Here is a 17,824-nt window from a genome sequence, read left to right on the forward strand (position 1 = left end):
TCTGGCTCAAGTTAACGGGTCAAGACTGCGCTGTGTATTGTAAAGTCCGGAGTCTGGAACTTGATCTTATTAAGCGAGTTTCATAGCAACAAGACAATTTTATATCAGCTGCTTAGTAATTTTGGACTGATGAAGGAACTTACGATAGAACTGAAAAATAATATCGGCTAGAGGTTTTGAATTACGGTTACAATACAGAAATAGTGAAGAATGTTGAAAAAAGTGGAGTTATTTCTCTATTACAAAATTCCATACGCACTTACAGAGCAATTTAATATAAAATACAAACGATGGCCATGAAAAGCAGTTTCACTTACAAATATTAGGTACTTCGATTAAAAAACAAACTCATGGAGCTAAAAATTAACTGTTTCGTTTAAAATCTCGCGCAGCCTTAATCGTTTGGGAAGAATTTGACAAACTAGACAATTCATTGTTTAAAACTTGGGTGACAGTCGAACGAAATAATTGGCGAGAAATCGAGCTGCAGTTTTTCAATACAGCGACACTACCACCTTTTATGCCAGCCTGTCAAGAAACAAAAAACTGGACTACTGTAAGTACGAGAAAGCCTGGCAAGCCGCATACACATAAAGGCTTTGACACATTAAATATGTTAACCTTGAAAAGCATCTTAGAACTACAAAGAACTTTCATATCATATCAGCAATACTTAGTCCGTGCACAAGCTACATGGAGCATGTTCTATTCTGTGTCCTGCCAAATGCAGTAAATCCAAATTTGAAACGGTTAGTTGAAAGAGATGCTTTTTTGGAAGGGCTATTTTCTCAGTTCCAAGAAGATGATCTCAATGTATGGGTTCGGCATGAAAGTTTCATGCTTCCATCTGATGTGCTTAACGGAATCAATTGTGAGAAAATAATCAGTGGCAATTGGAGCCAACACTATGCTGTTCGACACAGTGGTAATTAGAACCAACTTCAAAAGCACTGGATAAATGTCACGGAGACCATTGAAAGGTGTTTACCTCACTGAAAAACTAAGAACTGTTGGAGGGGCATCTTTTTAGATCAACTTAAAGGCTAATACAACTGAATGCTTCTTCATACTATCAATTTAAATGGTAGATTTGTTTATTGCGGTATCAGTTAGCATGGTAGCGGTTTCATGCTTACTAAATTATATCACGTGGGAAAGAACTGCCTCACATTTTACTAAGGATTGTTAATACATTCACTAATTCTCCATAATTCATAAAAAAATATTGCATGCATGTACACAAACTTACGAAAAGCTATACATTTCAAGTAATGACGATGCTAGAAAATACTGCCAATTTCAAATGTCCTGAAGAAGCGGCCTTCCAAAATGAGCATTTCTCCAAATATACATACATAGATCAAATGTTTCATTTGAATTTAGAAACAAATTCCGGAGACTAGCAAAGAGTAGAGATGACCAGCAAACGTATCTGCATAAGAAAAGAAATGAAAATTTTCATTTGTTATCATGGAAAGCGAAGCCTATGGCAAAACAAACAGACTAGCACAGACCAATTCGACTTACGGACTCGTTCTGGAAATTTCTCCAAATTTAATTATACGACTTTTTTAAGCTCAGATTTGGTTTTATCACAATAGATTTAGGCTGGATACAATTTTTCATTTTGTTTGTGCTTGTAATTTAGATTTTATAGAGAAATGAAGTTTGAAAACTTGCAAGGGATTTGACCGCAAAAATCATTCCGGGTGAAACTTCACCCCCTAGTCGCCAGTGGCGAAGCTGGACACCCATGGATGGTCGTGCCCATTGGCCACTGCGCAACAGAAATGCGCCTCCGCAATATTATCCAAAAAAATATTTCAGTGATCTAAGGAGCTCATATAGCAATTGCATGGCACTGCATTACTTTTCTGACACGACAGAAACAAACTAAATTTAAAAGTATAAAAGCTGCTTTTGTGTCTCCCCTGCCTCTGGCTGATACTCAAAATTCATTTTCTTTCCAAAGTGTGATGGAGGTTCCTGGCAACTTTTTTTTATTTTTGGTATTATTTACCCAAAAATCAGTTCACAGGATAATAAAGCTTGAACAAAAAACTTTTTCTAAAATTTTATCAAATTATTGCAACAATGGGACCAAAATATACACCTGTGGACTCAGATTTCAAATGTATAATAATTGCAAGCACTATTTGTTTTGCACACATAAAATTTAGAATTTCATTCAAAAAAGAGGCAAAAGTTTGGCTTTAAAGGCAAACTTGACTGTGAAGTGCAAGGCATGTATCAAGAATTAGATGACAAATGAAACAGATGAAACAGAAATATTAGAATATCTGCTGAAGACAGTACTGTCATGCAGCATTATTGATCTAGCCACAGTTAAAAAGCACTAAATAGTGAGTGGCAGAATGAAGGCAATCTTTCTTTAAAATCCTTGAGACCTGCTTTTTCATCAGGTTTGTTGCATAAAGATTTGTAGGTAGCCACTTTGTTAAGCTGAACCAAACCACTCACAGAGATTCACCAATCAATTAGATACTTAATTTAAGGTTATGCCTTATGAGATAATGATAAACTACACCATGTATGACAATATTTGAAAGTTGCATAAGATGAAATAACCATTATAAGGTTTGAATAAAATTCCAATTGAAAAGCAGCATTAAATTAATCATTGAAAAACAGATCATGACAATTTATGAATAAACAGGGCAGCATACACAAATGAAGAATGTTCAATAAATTTCTTCAGTGTCCAGCTAGGTGGAAATACTGAGATCAGATGACTGGGGTCACAAATTTAATACAGAATAATCATGAGCCTGAGAGCTATTGCAGACAACAGTGTTTCTCGAGCAAACAATTAAGGGGGTATGTGTAACAGCTTAAAGATTATTTCACCCTGCTTATTTAAGACAAACTGACTAATTAATGGAGAAAGTTACCTATATTAAGGAAAATATATGCACACCCAAGGAAACTGCACGCAACCAAATTACATGGAAAGCAAGGGAAAAAATCAGAAAATCACTAGGCTGAGCTTGAAAACATATCATCAGAAACATAAACAAAATCATCAACAGGTTGATCAATGCTATTTCATTTTTCCCTTTCACGTGTTTTAAGGAGGGTTAAAACTCCAGTAGAGCTAATTTGCAAAGAGGTTTTCTACTATAAATACTTTCAAAATTCAGAACTTTCTACTGGGAAGATTCTAGTCCAAAAATACATCAAACACCTCGTAACTAATGTAAAATGAATAGATATTTGTGTACATTTTGCCCCAAATGTTCATAATACTTTCGTCTTGAACACCTAAGTATACTGTTGTCAAAATAATTATTGATTATTTTATTGATTGATTGATTGAGTTTATCCCGTTCAGTGTGCGTCTCTCTGGTACAAATCCGAGCGAAAAACTGCCTTTTTTCTATTCTGATCACGTTAAAAACATCCAGATGATATTCAAATTATTGTCCATTTTCTAGATAAGATAGCATAGCATCTTGCACATTTGAAGATCTTGATTCTGTTTATGTGAATGAGAACTTGTTCGCCTACCAAAGAGATCCATTGGATTGATTCCGTATAGGCTGAGTCAAAATAACTATGAAACAATCCCTCCACAGTCGTTAACCAGTTTCCTGATAAATTACAACAGTTTATTGGACTGGAACATTTACATGCACCATTTAAATCACCCTGATATCACACCAACATCCACAAACCCCTGCAGTATTGACAAGTAGGCCCCAACAGGGTGCAGATAGTCTTGCCTTCAGAAACGGGCACGACCTCGTGATTGATTTCCTCCAGCTTCAGCCAATCAAACGCTGGAAATCGTACCTCAACTATTATTATTATTATGACGAGGTCGTGCTCATTTCTGAGGGCACGACTAGCATTGTTTTTCTCTATTGTTGGGCACGACCAAACATAGGCTGTCCAATTGAAGCTTCTATTGTTGGGCACGACCAAATCACAAGGTACCAGATTTTGGGCACGACCAATATGAAACCCTGTGGATTTCTACTCCGCTCCTGAAATAATTCCAGGGGCCCTGGGCGATTCGAGTAGAATTCACTTATGTCTGCGGGGCGGGATAAGCTTTGTCGATTTGTCGATTATACGACTAATTTTTGTCTATATTTGAAAACTTTTCGCGGAGCAAAATAAATTTTTGCCAATATGTGAAAACCTTACTTTTGGAAGTTTATGGTCGTGCCGGGCACGACAGGCACGACCTTTGGCTTCGCCACTGCTAGTCGCCAATCACGGTCAAATCTCTAATTAATTTTTTATCTTTATGTCGTCATAAAATCAATATCGTGAGCAATACTATAATGAAAATGTCCAAGTAGACTAAAATCATTGCTTTTAAAAACCGAATTTTGTACAAAAGAATTTGTATATTTTTTCAAAACGAGGCCGTAAGTCGAATTGGTCTATTCAGGGGATGAAGACTTGTTATAGCGCGTGATGGAGCACCTTTAACGGGGTATTCTTCTTCGTCATCTGATGGCCCATATTCTTTTGCTACTGGTGATCTAGTTAAAGGCAGTCTGTTCCCTAGTGTGCTCAACTTTTATTTTCACAGGAGTGAAATTCACGCACCGTTGAGCTTGATCCGTAATTAAAAGAATGGGCCAATCAGAGATAAATTGATTCCAGAGGTTTCCGTTGTAGTGAAGTGTCTATAAAAATTTTGTTCTCTGTTTGGTTTGTGTGACAGATATGTCAAAATCCAAAGGCTTCCATTAGCGAAAGAAATGCTTCCATTCTCATCATTCAATTCCAGTAATTAAAATGGCTTGCCATTTCCGATAGCTTTTGCTTTAAAGGCATTGAGTCATGATAAAATGGATTGGGTATACCCTAAGTGCCAAAATCCGCTGAGTCATGATTTTCATGACTGCGATGCTATTGGTTGACCTGGAACTGGTCACATGAACTCACCTCGTACTGATTGACAAAGCAATTTTCATCAATAGCAAGTTGTCAACAACGGATGCAAGTATCACATGAAACAGCAGCGATCACGCCGAAACCAAATGACCCCCTATAGAGAAGGCCTATTTACCATGACTCAATGCCTTTAAGTTTCAAATGTCGTCCACTACCGCAGCTAGGCCAGCCAAAGCGAGTAGCGTAATCCGTAAAGGCACGAGGGCCAACTGTTCATATTGGCCAATCACTGAGCGGACAGACTGCCCAGCGCATTGGAATAAAATATATTATCCACTTCAAACTTCCAGCCGTCCCTTTATACTAGCAGCCACGACAGGTGAATCTTGTTCTCTTTGGTGCGTCTTTTGGTGCGAATATTGGTGCGGCCTAAGCTTGTCTATTGTAGGAGGCAAACTTCAGGGATTCCAGTTTCATTACATCTTTGCATTGACGTTGGCTTCAGCAACATCAACTTTGCATTACGGCGTGAGGAATGAACGATGTGAAATCGGCGCAATATCAAAGTATTCTGTTTGCTGTTTTCTGAGATTTATTGTTAATTTGTACTTATGTTCTGAGATTTATTATTAATTTGTAATTATGTCAACTTGTATGTATGGTAATTGTGTTGGCGATGGGCCATTTCGGCCTACAAGCCTTATATAAAAAAAATAAAAAAAAAAAATAAAATAGGGATCTCGATGCACGATATGGGAGCTTGTTAACCCTAAGTTAGCGCCCTTGCAAGTTGAGAGTTTCCTATTGGATGTAGCATTGACTAGCAAAGTTCCCATTTATAACTTTAAATATAGCTTGTCAAGTCCTTGTCCGGATTTTTTCTACCAGTTGGAGAAACTGATGAGCTTTGAAGCTCCCGAATCTCAAGAAAGCTGTTGTTTTCTCACCGGATCAGTATTATCAAACGCCAATCATCGATCGCCTGATTTAAGACGGTAAAACACAAGAGAGCGATTGACAGCGTCACGTGCTCAAAAGGGCGCCACGAGTTAGCAGACAAAGATTCCGACAGTACTAGGCCGACTTCAACAGCACTGTTAATGTTTTAGAAAGCTTTCTGAGAGCTGTGGGAGATAAGTACTTTTTAGGGACCATAGTGCATACAAAAGTGCTTTCTTAACGCCACAGAGACTGGGCCGTTATGATGAAGCGTTCGTTATGCCCCTCAAAATTGAAGTTTTAGCTAAAAACTGTACATTTAAGAATGCTTGAGACACGCACATAACTAGATAAAGTTCGACACAGTGGTCCAAAAACTTGAAGAAAGGGCAGCGTGAAGTCACTCTCGATTAAATTTTGAGAGCAGAAGTATAAACAAATCAGTTTTAAACCAACGTTGTCAGGGATAAAGTTTTTTGACGAAATAAACATCCAGTGAAAAGATGCACGTGATAAAAATCAGCCAAAAAAATCGCAATGCATGCAATAAGTGTAGCCCTTTATTTATCTCGGCAAAGATCACGCTAGCATACGATCTAGTGTTACACAGAAAGATAACAGCTTTAATTTCTACATGCAAAATCTTGATTGGAATTCGTATCAGTCCCGGTGGATGCAGAAATTATTTTCATATACGTAAATTTTAAAGAAATAAAAGGAACTCACTTTTAATAGTTGACATTGGGATTTCTTGCGGGTGGCGGGGGTGGTAACTCTTCCTGAATAGAGAAATTTTTTTTATAATTGCCACTAAAACTGTACGAATCATAATACTCTGAAATGGAAAAATAAATCGAAATCATGGCGAATTAAATCCTAAAGTAGTTTTTCATTTAAATGAATGGAAATCATTATTTTAATTGAGATGGCAAAGAAGCAAAGACACAGAATATACCAATGTCTCAAAAAAACTACCTCCTAAGACAAGGTACATAGTGAAAGGCCTGCCGAGAAAGGGGCAGGGGCAAAATTCTCCCGGCCCCGAACTGAGAGGGGCCTCAAAAGTAATATCAAAGTTCTTAACAATAACAATCAAATGACGTCATTACGAGCCCAATACTTCTTTTGCCCCAGGCCCCAGGTAGCTCTCGACCGGCCTGCATAACATAAACAGCTCTTTGTAAAATAGGCCCCTACCTTTACATTTCCAATTAAACTCTACACACGAACGGCAAAATTAAGAACTACGAGGCTTGTTTCGCAATTCACAAAAAGTATGATGAACAATTTAGTTCATTAATTTATTTGTCTTCATAATCCATTTTTGCAATTATGTTTGTATCAATATTTCGCTCTGAAAAAATGTCAGTGTGGTTTTCAGAGCAAAAACCTCACCAGATATAACCGCTAAAAATCCTCAACTTATTCAAATATGCCTTTATCAATACGCCAAAGCCTTGAAATTGAGATTAAGCAATAAACACCAAAGGGTATAGTTTTTTAATGACGATTGAACTCAGAGTTGATAGCCATGGAAGGTTTGAATAAATGTTTTGAACCCTTAAACCCGCTCTTAAGTAAATACAACCTATCAACCAAAAAACTGTTCGATTATTCGAAAGCAAATTGACAATGTAAACGGCAATCATCTAAGGAAAATTCTACCAATAAGGGCAATGTTCAACCATTTTTATGAAGGCTGTTAGATATGTTCCTGCTAGATGTTAAAGCCCAAATTTTTACGGTCCTGTGATTAGAAAAACGCAATAGAAAATGAAGTTTTGACAGAAATATGACACGTAGAAAGGACAAGCTTTAAAGCGAAATGTGTTTGGCTATGATTAAAGTTTTTCCACTTTAAATATATACACCCTGGATGAATACACGAATTTATTTCATAAAAAACTAAGCTCCGGTGCTGGTAGGCAGTTTCTTAAATTTTCTGGCCATTTTGCTATCAAAAGTAATTTACATGCTTCTTAAATTTCTTGTTTCTTAACTTTCGAAAAATTGAGCCTACCGTTTCTTATAACCTGTTTTTTTTATAAAAAAATGAGTGTAGAAACTTTTATCGAACGAAATATAGGTTCATAACTGGGCTGGCGACTTAGAACTGAGGGGGAGGAGGGCGGGGGGTTGTGCTGTAGGGAACATGATCCCCTACAACCAACATACTTGCATTTCTGGTAAAGATGATTTGTTTTGTATATGAAATCATTCAAACTACTCAAATCATTTAAAGGACTGATAGAAATTGCTCATTCACAGAAACAGTGAGCCACCCCGAGCGAAGTAGTCACATGAAACAGTAAATCAAAGTGCAAGACAGTACACTCACCATGTATGTGAAAGTAGGCATGGCTGGCTGAGTGACTAGAGAGGGAAAAAAACAAATCATCAAACCCGCTTCAAAAAGTTAACAACAATTTAGAAGAAGAATACATCAGTCTAGATATTCCATAAGTATGCTCTCTTTGACATAAGTATACAAATTGTACGAGGAAGTTTTCTTTTCATTTCAACAGGGAATATAACGTAGAAAATGGGGGACATCAACTTCTCCCCTCTCTTATTAACGAATGGCTACGCTAATTATGACAGTGTTTTTAAAAAACCACTTATCATATCGACTTATTCGTGCATGATACGCCCTCCTACTGTAACGGGCTTTACTTTGGCCGGCGGGAGACTATAACTCAGAGAGAGATTCTTTTCATTATAAACTAACGACTTAACGATTCCGACTCTAACTAAAAACAAATCTTCTAATCATACTTCAAAAACATGACAGATCATGATTGATATGTGATTGGCAGTTCGAAACGAGGTTTTGGAAACGAGGCTAATACTGTTAAGCATTACATCCCCTTTAACTTTATTTCATGAAATTTGAAGGACCGCCTGTTTATTAGATACCACTCCGTTTATTACCCTGGGTGTCAGAGCCTGATAAATTGAAGAGAGAAAACAATTTAGGGAGAAAGAGATTTTTTCTCTCTATAAACTACTCTCATTTTAATTCCAGGAACCGCGCACCAGTCTAAAAGTGGAAATTTTTGACACCGGAAACTAGTCTAAAAGTGGAAATTTGGACACAATAACGTGTTACAGTTTGGAAACAATGACGTGGTTCAGTTTGGAAACAATAACGTGGCTCAGTTTGGAAACAATAACGTGATTCAGTTTGGAAACAATAACGTGATTCAGTTTGGAAACAATAACGTGTTTCAGTTTGGAAACAATAACGTGTTTCAGTTTGGAAACAATGACGTGGTTCAGTTTGGAAACAATAACGTGGCTCAGTTTGGAAACAATAACGTGATTCACTTTGGAAACAATAACGTGTTTCAGTTTGGAAACAATAACGTGTTTCAGTTTGGAAACAATGGCGTGGTTCAGTTTGGAAAAAATAACGTGGCTCAGTTTGGAAACAATAACGTGTTTCAGTTTGGAAACAATGACGTGGTTCAGTTTGGAAACAATAACGTGGCTCAGTTTGGAAACAATAACGTGATTCACTTTGGAAACAATAACGTGTTTCAGTTTGGAAACAATAACGTGTTTCAGTTTGGAAACAATGGCGTGGTTCAGTTTGGAAAAAATAACGTGTTTCAGTTTGGAAACAATTAGATCTAGGTATGCTGGTATATGGAATATTCTATTCTGATTTTGGGTGACAGTTTCAAAGTAACAATAATTATCCTTGAAAGCAATACAGTTAACTGTTATTGAAAGCATAGCAAACAAATTTGATACTTTTTAAATATCAACTTTCAGACGACCAAATAAAACCAAGTGTAAGATGCAACCCTCTTTTCTTGCCAAAATATGTTTTTTTGCCATGCCTTTTGGGCCCTTACTGTGAAGGTGTTTCCCTCCAGCAGGAAAGCTTAAGGTTGTGAAGCAGATTAATTTCCTAGTTTTGCCTTTCTGATTTTAGCAGTACAAGATTTACAGGCCGTATTGCTGAAGAGGGTAGGAATATGCATCTGTGGTTGATTGTCGTATACACTTGATTTGAAAATAATTTCAGCATATTTGTAAAGGGGATTTAATCCAAGCTAGACTATACACTTATTCGAAAACTTATTCATCAAGAATTATCAATTACTTCTACAAAGTTGATCCCTTTTTGCCGTTGTGAAAGGACAACATTATTGAATGTATTATTTTAAATAATTTGTCAATCTTGATTGAAAAAAAGACAAAAGCTATTTCCATCCCTTGCATTTTCAAGCCTTGCAAACATAAACATTAACATTTCATTTCCTGATTTTCAGCAACACTTTCTAGCAAAAATAAACACTTAATTTGACCAGTCCATGAATATTTCTTAATTCATAAAAAATGAGTCTTTACATAAAAGGACCTAAAGCTTGTCAAAATATCAAAAACTATATCATGTTATTTAACGCAGAGGAGCCAACCGGAAAGACTAGCCAACACAGCTAATATAGTTTGCTTCTTACGTGGCTCACGAAATAGAAAATATTCTTTGTCAATTGTTGATAAAAGCTGCAGCCAAGAAGACGGCTGATCCTCAAAATTCCATGTATCAAAAAGGTTGTCTAATTATTTTCATTTAAAATATCTTTACAGTTACCGGTTATTGATTTAAAAATGATAATGAGTCTGATCGACTTAGAGAGAAGTTGCTGTTTGGAAATTTTGTTTGCATACGGATTTATCTGGCTCGCAATCTGCTCCAGTTGGCAGCTCCAATTAGTTTTCGGCAAGCAACTCTTGACGATCTATAAAGAAGCCGATTGGATATTTATTAGTTTTCAATATATATATTATCGATTTCAAAATGTATTATTCATCATGCAAATACCGAAATTGATACAGAAAAAAGTTAAATTTCCCATTCAAATCGCCGTTTAAAAAATTGCTGTGTATAACTAACCTTTCAGTGCTTTCGTCTTCCAACTTCTTCAAGATCTTTATTCAGTTTGTATATACATTTAGTGAGACTTTAACACCAATTTCATTTGAATTCAGTCCGAGCGTGCTTCCAGGAATAACAATCTTCAAAAATGGCTGAGCAGAAAATACATGAGCGATCCATCTGTTTCCTTTTACCACATTTTCTGCGTTCTTGTTTTCCATCTTGTTTCTCGTTGTCAAAAATGAAGTGTTTTCTTCTTTTCTATACACGATTATTTGGCCACTAGCAGGTATTTCTCTGGTGTTAACGGTAGCGCAGTCTTGTACTACTTATAAACCACCCCCCCTCTCTCTCGTATAGAAATTCACATCAGTTCTACTCCATCCCAATAACAAGATACAACATGGTAGAAGCATTTCTGATTCACACCAATCAATTAACCGTTTTCCTTGAAAAACTATCTAGCTGACCCAATACTAAAACATTTACGTTAATTCCTTTGACAGAATCAATATACCTCAGGACAACACCCTTCAAAGAAAAGGCCACCGCCAAAGAAATATATCATAGTTAAATCACGACTCTTGTTAAACGTCCAATTTTGAAAGGAATAACAGCCAGATCGTTAATGAAGGATTACTGAGAAATCAAACCATAAACTTGTTGACCTACCTCGCCGCTGCACAGGAGCTGGTGAAGACCCTTCGCCTCTTGAACTGATCCCAGGAAGGGTGCCACCTTTCATCCTAGCCTTGGAAAAATCTATAATAAAACATGTTTAAATATTTATTAATATCGAGGATTGTATTAGGATATTTGTTATATTTTGCAGTGTTATTAACAGTCCTATTAAACATTCTTGTTTTTGCAAATTCTAAATGTTCCAAGATTGATCCCCAAGATCTAGTAATTAAAATGATTGTGTACAATATGAGACACATTTTACAGGGACTGAGGCTAGGTTTTTCATGGCCTTTCAAACCGTGAAAATATATGATCGGCTATATCAAATCAAATCTTTCTGAACCTTTTTTTCTACACTCTCCTCTTCCAGTTATTGTTTGATATGATGGTACTTTGATATGAGGGTAGATTTGGCTTTTGAATCAATTTTTGACGCAACATGTCAAAAAAACTCATTTCTCGAAAGTTCATTTGGCTCTTCTATGACTTTTCTGGGGCAAAAGAATGGGTGGGCTGATGTTTTAAGAAAGTAAGGGGAAATATAGCGTTATATGTGTGATTAGATAAACGTTTTCCAATAATTAAATCTTGATTTCTTGATTTCTAATGAACTTGATTTCTGTATTGAATACACATAAATAGAGTAGTTATCTTTACAGCAATGGTAGCGATATTTAGTTTTATTTCACTTTGTGAACATATCCAGTTTTGATAACTACTGTTGCAACGAGATGATAACAGAATAAAAAAAAAGTAATCTTAGAAGCTACCATCGTTTTATAAATAAATGCATGATTTCATACCCGCTTTGACGTAATCATAATCGATTTACTGCATTAAATTTTGTATTTCATTAAATTTTGGATTTACTGCAATGAATTTCATTAAACTATCATATTGAAATTACTAACTGTATTGATCATTAACTGTATTGATTAAGCAATCCAAATTTCGAAAATTATTTTCTAAATGTGCCTGCATATTCTATCTGTATTCCGGATTTGCCAGCACATTGACGTTCCCTTTTATTAAAGACATATATCTAATACAAATTGTTTCTTTACATCGTCTAGAAAGAAATTACAGGACCTCATCATCAATAAGGATCTTGTAGAAATTAATAAATTATAGAGTCACTTAAACCACAGGAATCTATGCGCAGGGAATTCGATGTCTTCACTGTCGATTTTTAGAGGGATGTGACGAGTACAAACTTGTTCTTAAAACTAAATTCTTCTGACAGGGACTTTTTGACCATTAGGTAATCACACATGAAGGCCTTAGCAGATCGACACAGATGCTTATGTCTCAATATGATAGCTGGCATGATGGCCTGATTTCTTTTTGTCTTAAAGCAAAGCAATAAGAATGCTCTATAGGAATATACCATTGTGATACTCAAGGAGATCATGAAAGAGCCGGCAGTGTTTATTCGATTCCGAACATACACATACACAAAATGAACTTTCGCAGTTCAATTTAAGTGTAACAAAAAATTGCCTTACGTTCTTTCAGTTCGTATTCGTTGTAGCTTCTAGTACCTCGTGGCATCGGCATGGCGGGTCGGTTGAACTACAAAGGAAATCTGCAATTTTCAAAAAATTCGATTTGCCCAATACGAACAAGTAAATTCATTAATCCTAGAAGTCAATATCAGAGGGGCTAATTAGTGTATCTTGGTCATCACTTCAAAGACATTTTTAAGATATTTGCAGTTTGCAAGATATTTTTATGTTATGCGACAAATAAAAGCGGAACCTTTTTGCCTCTGCACGTACAGCTTTAATCGCCAAGCACTTTTCAGTTTGTGAATAGTTGAAAACGACCAAAAGGGAAGAAATGCTTCTTTAAGGTAACAGATAAATACAAAAAATCCATTTACAGACACAAACCCTTAATTGAAACCTTCTTACGTCAGACAAATCCCTACAAAAATGGAAATCTCTTCACAACTGACATCTTCCGACAGCGGAAATTTCCAGACATCATTCCGGCAACGGACACTTTCCTTATCACTCACTCTTCACAACGGACATTAACCTTACTCCCAAAGTTTTAGCTTTACCGAGGTTTCACTGAAATTCCATTAGAGCTATGCTTCGTTCATAAGGGTATGCTTCGTTTGTGTCCCTAAGCCTCGAAGGACTTAAAACTACGACTAAGAACCAGTGTCCACAGTATGCCGCATAGATTTAAAATCTAATAAGGCGGAAATATCCTCTGATCAGTGCTTCGAAACATGTAGTCATTGTACACGTGAGCACTTTCAAGGATTTTTGAATGAGTTACCAGAAGAAAGAATCATTGGGATTAATCCGACAAATATAGAAATCAAAGATGAACCGCAGAGCAGTAATTAGAATTTTGCCATTCATTTAAGTCCAGAATCGACTGTCACGCTGGCAGTTTTACATGTATCTCACTTGTCTTAGACTTAGGTAAATAGCTTATCTTATGTTCCAAAAAATTAATCGTTTCTACAGGGCTATCTTAAATCTCTGCCGCAAGTTGGGATAGCAAAGATCGTAACTCTACTTTAAATTCTTAAAACAGAATCTTTGCGAAACTAAAAAACTGTAATGTCACTAGACTGTGTTGGTGCTACAATGAAAGTTATCTCGAACAAGGCTAATCAATTTATGAAAAATTTCTGGCTACGGTAATAAAGTTACACTGCAGTCTCTAATAAAATCAATTCCTAGAAATAAATAATATTCCCGGATGCTCCATAGATTCAGCCACTTTTTACGATCTTCCGTGACAAATGTGCTTCATTAGAAGAACTTTTAAAGAAACCATACTCTATATAAGAAGTTATACTCTATAGCTCTTTATATAACAAGCATCTTGTTAGCTGTGGCACTTGAGCAGAAACCATACATATGTATGCAGTTTAACAGAAGCGGGACGCTGCTAGCACAAGTTCTTTTTATTTGCTGATAAAATATCTATGTCAGTGGATTATTGGCTATCCTCGCACAGTCAAAGCAAAAAGTTGCTTTTTTCTGATCTTGTTGCTAACCAGTAATTCAAGATGTATTCAAAACTTCTTAAAACTTATAAGCTATAATTTTCTCAATTGTTACAAACATATGGAGTACAAAATGTGATTAGTGACCTTGATATAACATGAATAATGTCTTATTGGCACGGAAGTCATGCAAATGACAGTGATTGCAAGGCATGGGTAAAGAGCAGCCTGGCGATGCATGCTGTTTGCAGTTATGTTCGTTTATGAAAAATTCAAAGACACGCTTCAATAAAGGCTCACAGTTTTGAATTTTTAATGCACGCAGCTGCAATGGGATTTTCATATTATCACAACAAGCTGTGCCGGTTACTTGTGGCGAGAAGAAACAAATCAAAAGGAACCAATTGTGATGGCCGAGCATGGTCGAGGAACCAATTGTGATGGCAAGGATAAATTTTACCATGCTCGAAATATACCAGACAAAAATCAAGAAAAGGAGAACCAAAGTCTCAGTGCTTACCACACTTTCATATCCACTGCCACTGCTTGCCGTTGATTCTAAAAGAGACAAACAATTTTATTATCATAATACAGAGTTGCTTTCTAGCACTTAAAATAGAACTTTGTTACACCAAGGCTATGCCTTAATTAAGGTCCTATTCGCATGGGGTGCGATATCTCATTCTGGCGTGATAGCCAACAAAGGCGGCATGATTCACGACTTTGTCTCATGTCCAGTAGCCGGCGGGCAGACGCGACTATGTAGAGACATGGCTGCATGCAAACAAGACTACATGGAGACGTTTTGAAGAAGCATTGAACTCTGATTTGTTACCTACACCCGGAAATGAAGGAAATCGAAAAGCTGATGTCAGCGAACAGATTTCAAGACAATGATGTCCAGACTCTGCTGGATGAGAAACTCAGGGCCAGCTACACAGAAACCAGTCAAGCCTTCGAACGGGTTAACCTCTGCCGAAAGTTTAATTTGGCTAACTTGTTCAAACGTACTTCGTGTCTTTTCATATATTCTACAAAACCGGGTTGGATAACTGAATCGTCTTCACTTAAAATATCTCTTTCTTGCCTGAGTAGAATATAATGGTTAAAAAATAGTTATTTTTTTGTATTTGTATTTGTTTCTGCCTAGCATCCAAAGGTAGTTTTTAGCTATGTTTATCAAGAAGCTATGCTTATCGAGCAGGTTCCTGGTCCTTCCTCTCGATATGACCACACCTTGTGCTTCTTTAGCCTGGAATTATAGAGAGCTGGCGACTCTCTGCACTCTGGGTGAAAGTTTGGTCATGCCACGAACCACGGACTCACGAACAACCGAGCCATCATCGCATAGCAGTTGTTTCAGGGACGGTTGAAAAGAGAAAGTTGATCCATTATTCCGACCTTCCTAAACAAAGCTTTGTAATTTTCATCTTGTGTTTATGAGGAAAACGCACCCTCCAGAAACGAAGAGAAATATTGCTGAACTTGAGACAAGGGCAAATTTTCTAACCAGTTGAGGTTTCAAGGTACAAGAAATTTATATGACACGTAACTGAAACGATGTGAGGCTAAAAACATAAAGCGAAAAACAAATTGCAAGATTGACTGTAAATATTGAAATTAGCATTAATGGGTCCACCCTACCTCCGCTACTTGTTGAAGATAACGATGCGATCGAACGAGCTGAAAGATAAAATTTAGTTATACATAGAGAGAAAATAAAACTTTTTAATTGGATAAAGCTGCCTTCAAATAAGAAACTAGAAATTAACAATTATTAAAGAAAAGGGAGACCGGAGAAAGGAAAAAATCTAACATAAACTTTGATAGATGACTGCAAAAGAAGTTGAACACAGGATGAAAAACGCAGCCAACAGGCACCGCGGAGCGTTGAGAATAGAGGGGGTCTAAAAAAAGTGGGAGGGGGGGCTAAAATCGTACCCCCAGTCCCCCTGCTCCGCGGTGCCTGGCAAAAGAAATAGAAAAGAAGGAGAAGCTTCAATTGTAGAGATATAAAAGAAGGGAAGAGGAAGAAAAAATAGATGAAAATATATGAAAAAGTCTTGAGCTTAGAACCACTTATTTTACTATTTTAGCAGATGTTCTTATAATGAATTAACATATCAGAGAAAATTGTAAACAAACAATCGGAATATTGAGAAATGAAATAAAAATATTTTCAAGTGTAGAAAAACCTCGAGAGAAGTAGCAAATTAACCTTACAATGGTTTTTTATACGTCTCGTGAACCGAAAACATTTCACACACGGTTATGATTCGTTCTTGGCAAATTGAATTTGCAGTCATTTAGGCAAAATGAGTCCTAAGAATACAGGGAATATTACGTGTTTCTTTGGCAATATCATCAATAACCTAGAAGAGAGCTTCTTCACGGTCTCGACGGTCTCAGATGATTCCGAGGCTCGAGGCTTGTTTTGGATAAATAAAGCCTCGGGCGTTCTTCGTAGTCTTTATCTTAACATTGTTTTTTCTACATTTACTCATCTAGACATTTATAAAGCACTGTGGATTAGCTGATAAAATCTGCTCTGCTTTCAGGCACCGTCGAGTGTTGAGAAAGGTGGGGGGTCTAAAAAAAGGGGGGGGGGCTAAAACCGAATAACAAGTGACTAGACTCGTGAAAAATTCTATTGGTATTCACTGGTAAATTTTTTGTATTTCGGCAAAAGGTGGGGGCTATAGCCCCCCAAACCCCCCCTTCTCCGCAGTACCTGGATTTGTTAAGATAAGATAACATTTTTAAAATACACTACTTTTTTCCAGTTGAATTCGCATCTGAGGCATAGCAAGTTTTTACATTTTCCTTTTTTCTGGCAAATCATGCGTTCGGTGTTTTATAAAGTGCGTTTAAAGAAAATGAGAGCTGATCCAGTAAAGCCTGGTTCCCACTTGGTCGTTTGGGTCGTTTGGGTCGTTTGGGTCGTTTGGGTCGTTTGGGTCGTTGGAAAATACCCAAACGACTGAAAAGACACAGTCGTCTGTACAAAGTCACCAGAGGTAGAAATAGTTGACTTTGCAACATCAGTTGTTGTTTATCAAATGCTACCATCGTTCCTTCCACGCATGCCGCCAAAATTAAATGAGCGATGCATGGTGCAAGCAATGAACAGCATCAACAAAAAACGACTCGAAAGACTCAAACGACCAAGTGGAAACCAATGTGTTCTTTGGGCCGTTCGTGTCTTTCAGGAACGACTCTGACGACTCAAACGACCCAAACGACCAAGTGGGAACCAGGCTTAACAGGGTCAAGAAAGTCTATTAATTTAAAAAGAGATCAGCATTCTGACTCATCTCACAACACTATGTTTGGGCGTGAAGAAAAGATACATGCCTTCTCTAAAGGGTAAGCCTGCGTAAATGGAGTTAATAGAATTTAGTCAAAGACTCACCAATAAAAGAACAAAAAAGCCCGATAAACGGCTTCCTAAAACTTCGCATAAATATAAA

General features: G+C 36.9%; 1 protein-coding gene across 1 annotated transcript in view; it reads right to left on the bottom strand.

Moving 5' to 3' along the window:
• Nucleotides 1-223: 223 nt before the first annotated feature.
• The window catches only part of LOC135681026 (uncharacterized), a 40,152-nt gene continuing 22,551 nt past the window's right edge, over nt 224-17,824 (bottom strand). The window contains exons 9-15 of the mRNA XM_065195342.2: nt 15,999-16,037; nt 14,875-14,912; nt 12,889-12,955; nt 11,372-11,461; nt 8,150-8,184; nt 6,538-6,590; nt 224-1,432 (exon numbers count right to left, since the gene is read on the bottom strand). Of these exons, the coding sequence (XP_065051414.2) occupies nt 6,540-6,590; nt 8,150-8,184; nt 11,372-11,461; nt 12,889-12,955; nt 14,875-14,912; nt 15,999-16,037 (320 nt within the window). The 3' untranslated portion in view covers nt 224-1,432; nt 6,538-6,539. The remainder of the gene's footprint in view (nt 1,433-6,537; nt 6,591-8,149; nt 8,185-11,371; nt 11,462-12,888; nt 12,956-14,874; nt 14,913-15,998; nt 16,038-17,824) is intronic.

Source organism: Rhopilema esculentum, chromosome 17 (genome assembly GCF_057945365.1).
Source record: "Rhopilema esculentum isolate cy_ngs chromosome 17, ASM5794536v1, whole genome shotgun sequence".
Classification (NCBI taxonomy): Eukaryota; Metazoa; Cnidaria; class Scyphozoa; order Rhizostomeae; family Rhizostomatidae; genus Rhopilema; species Rhopilema esculentum.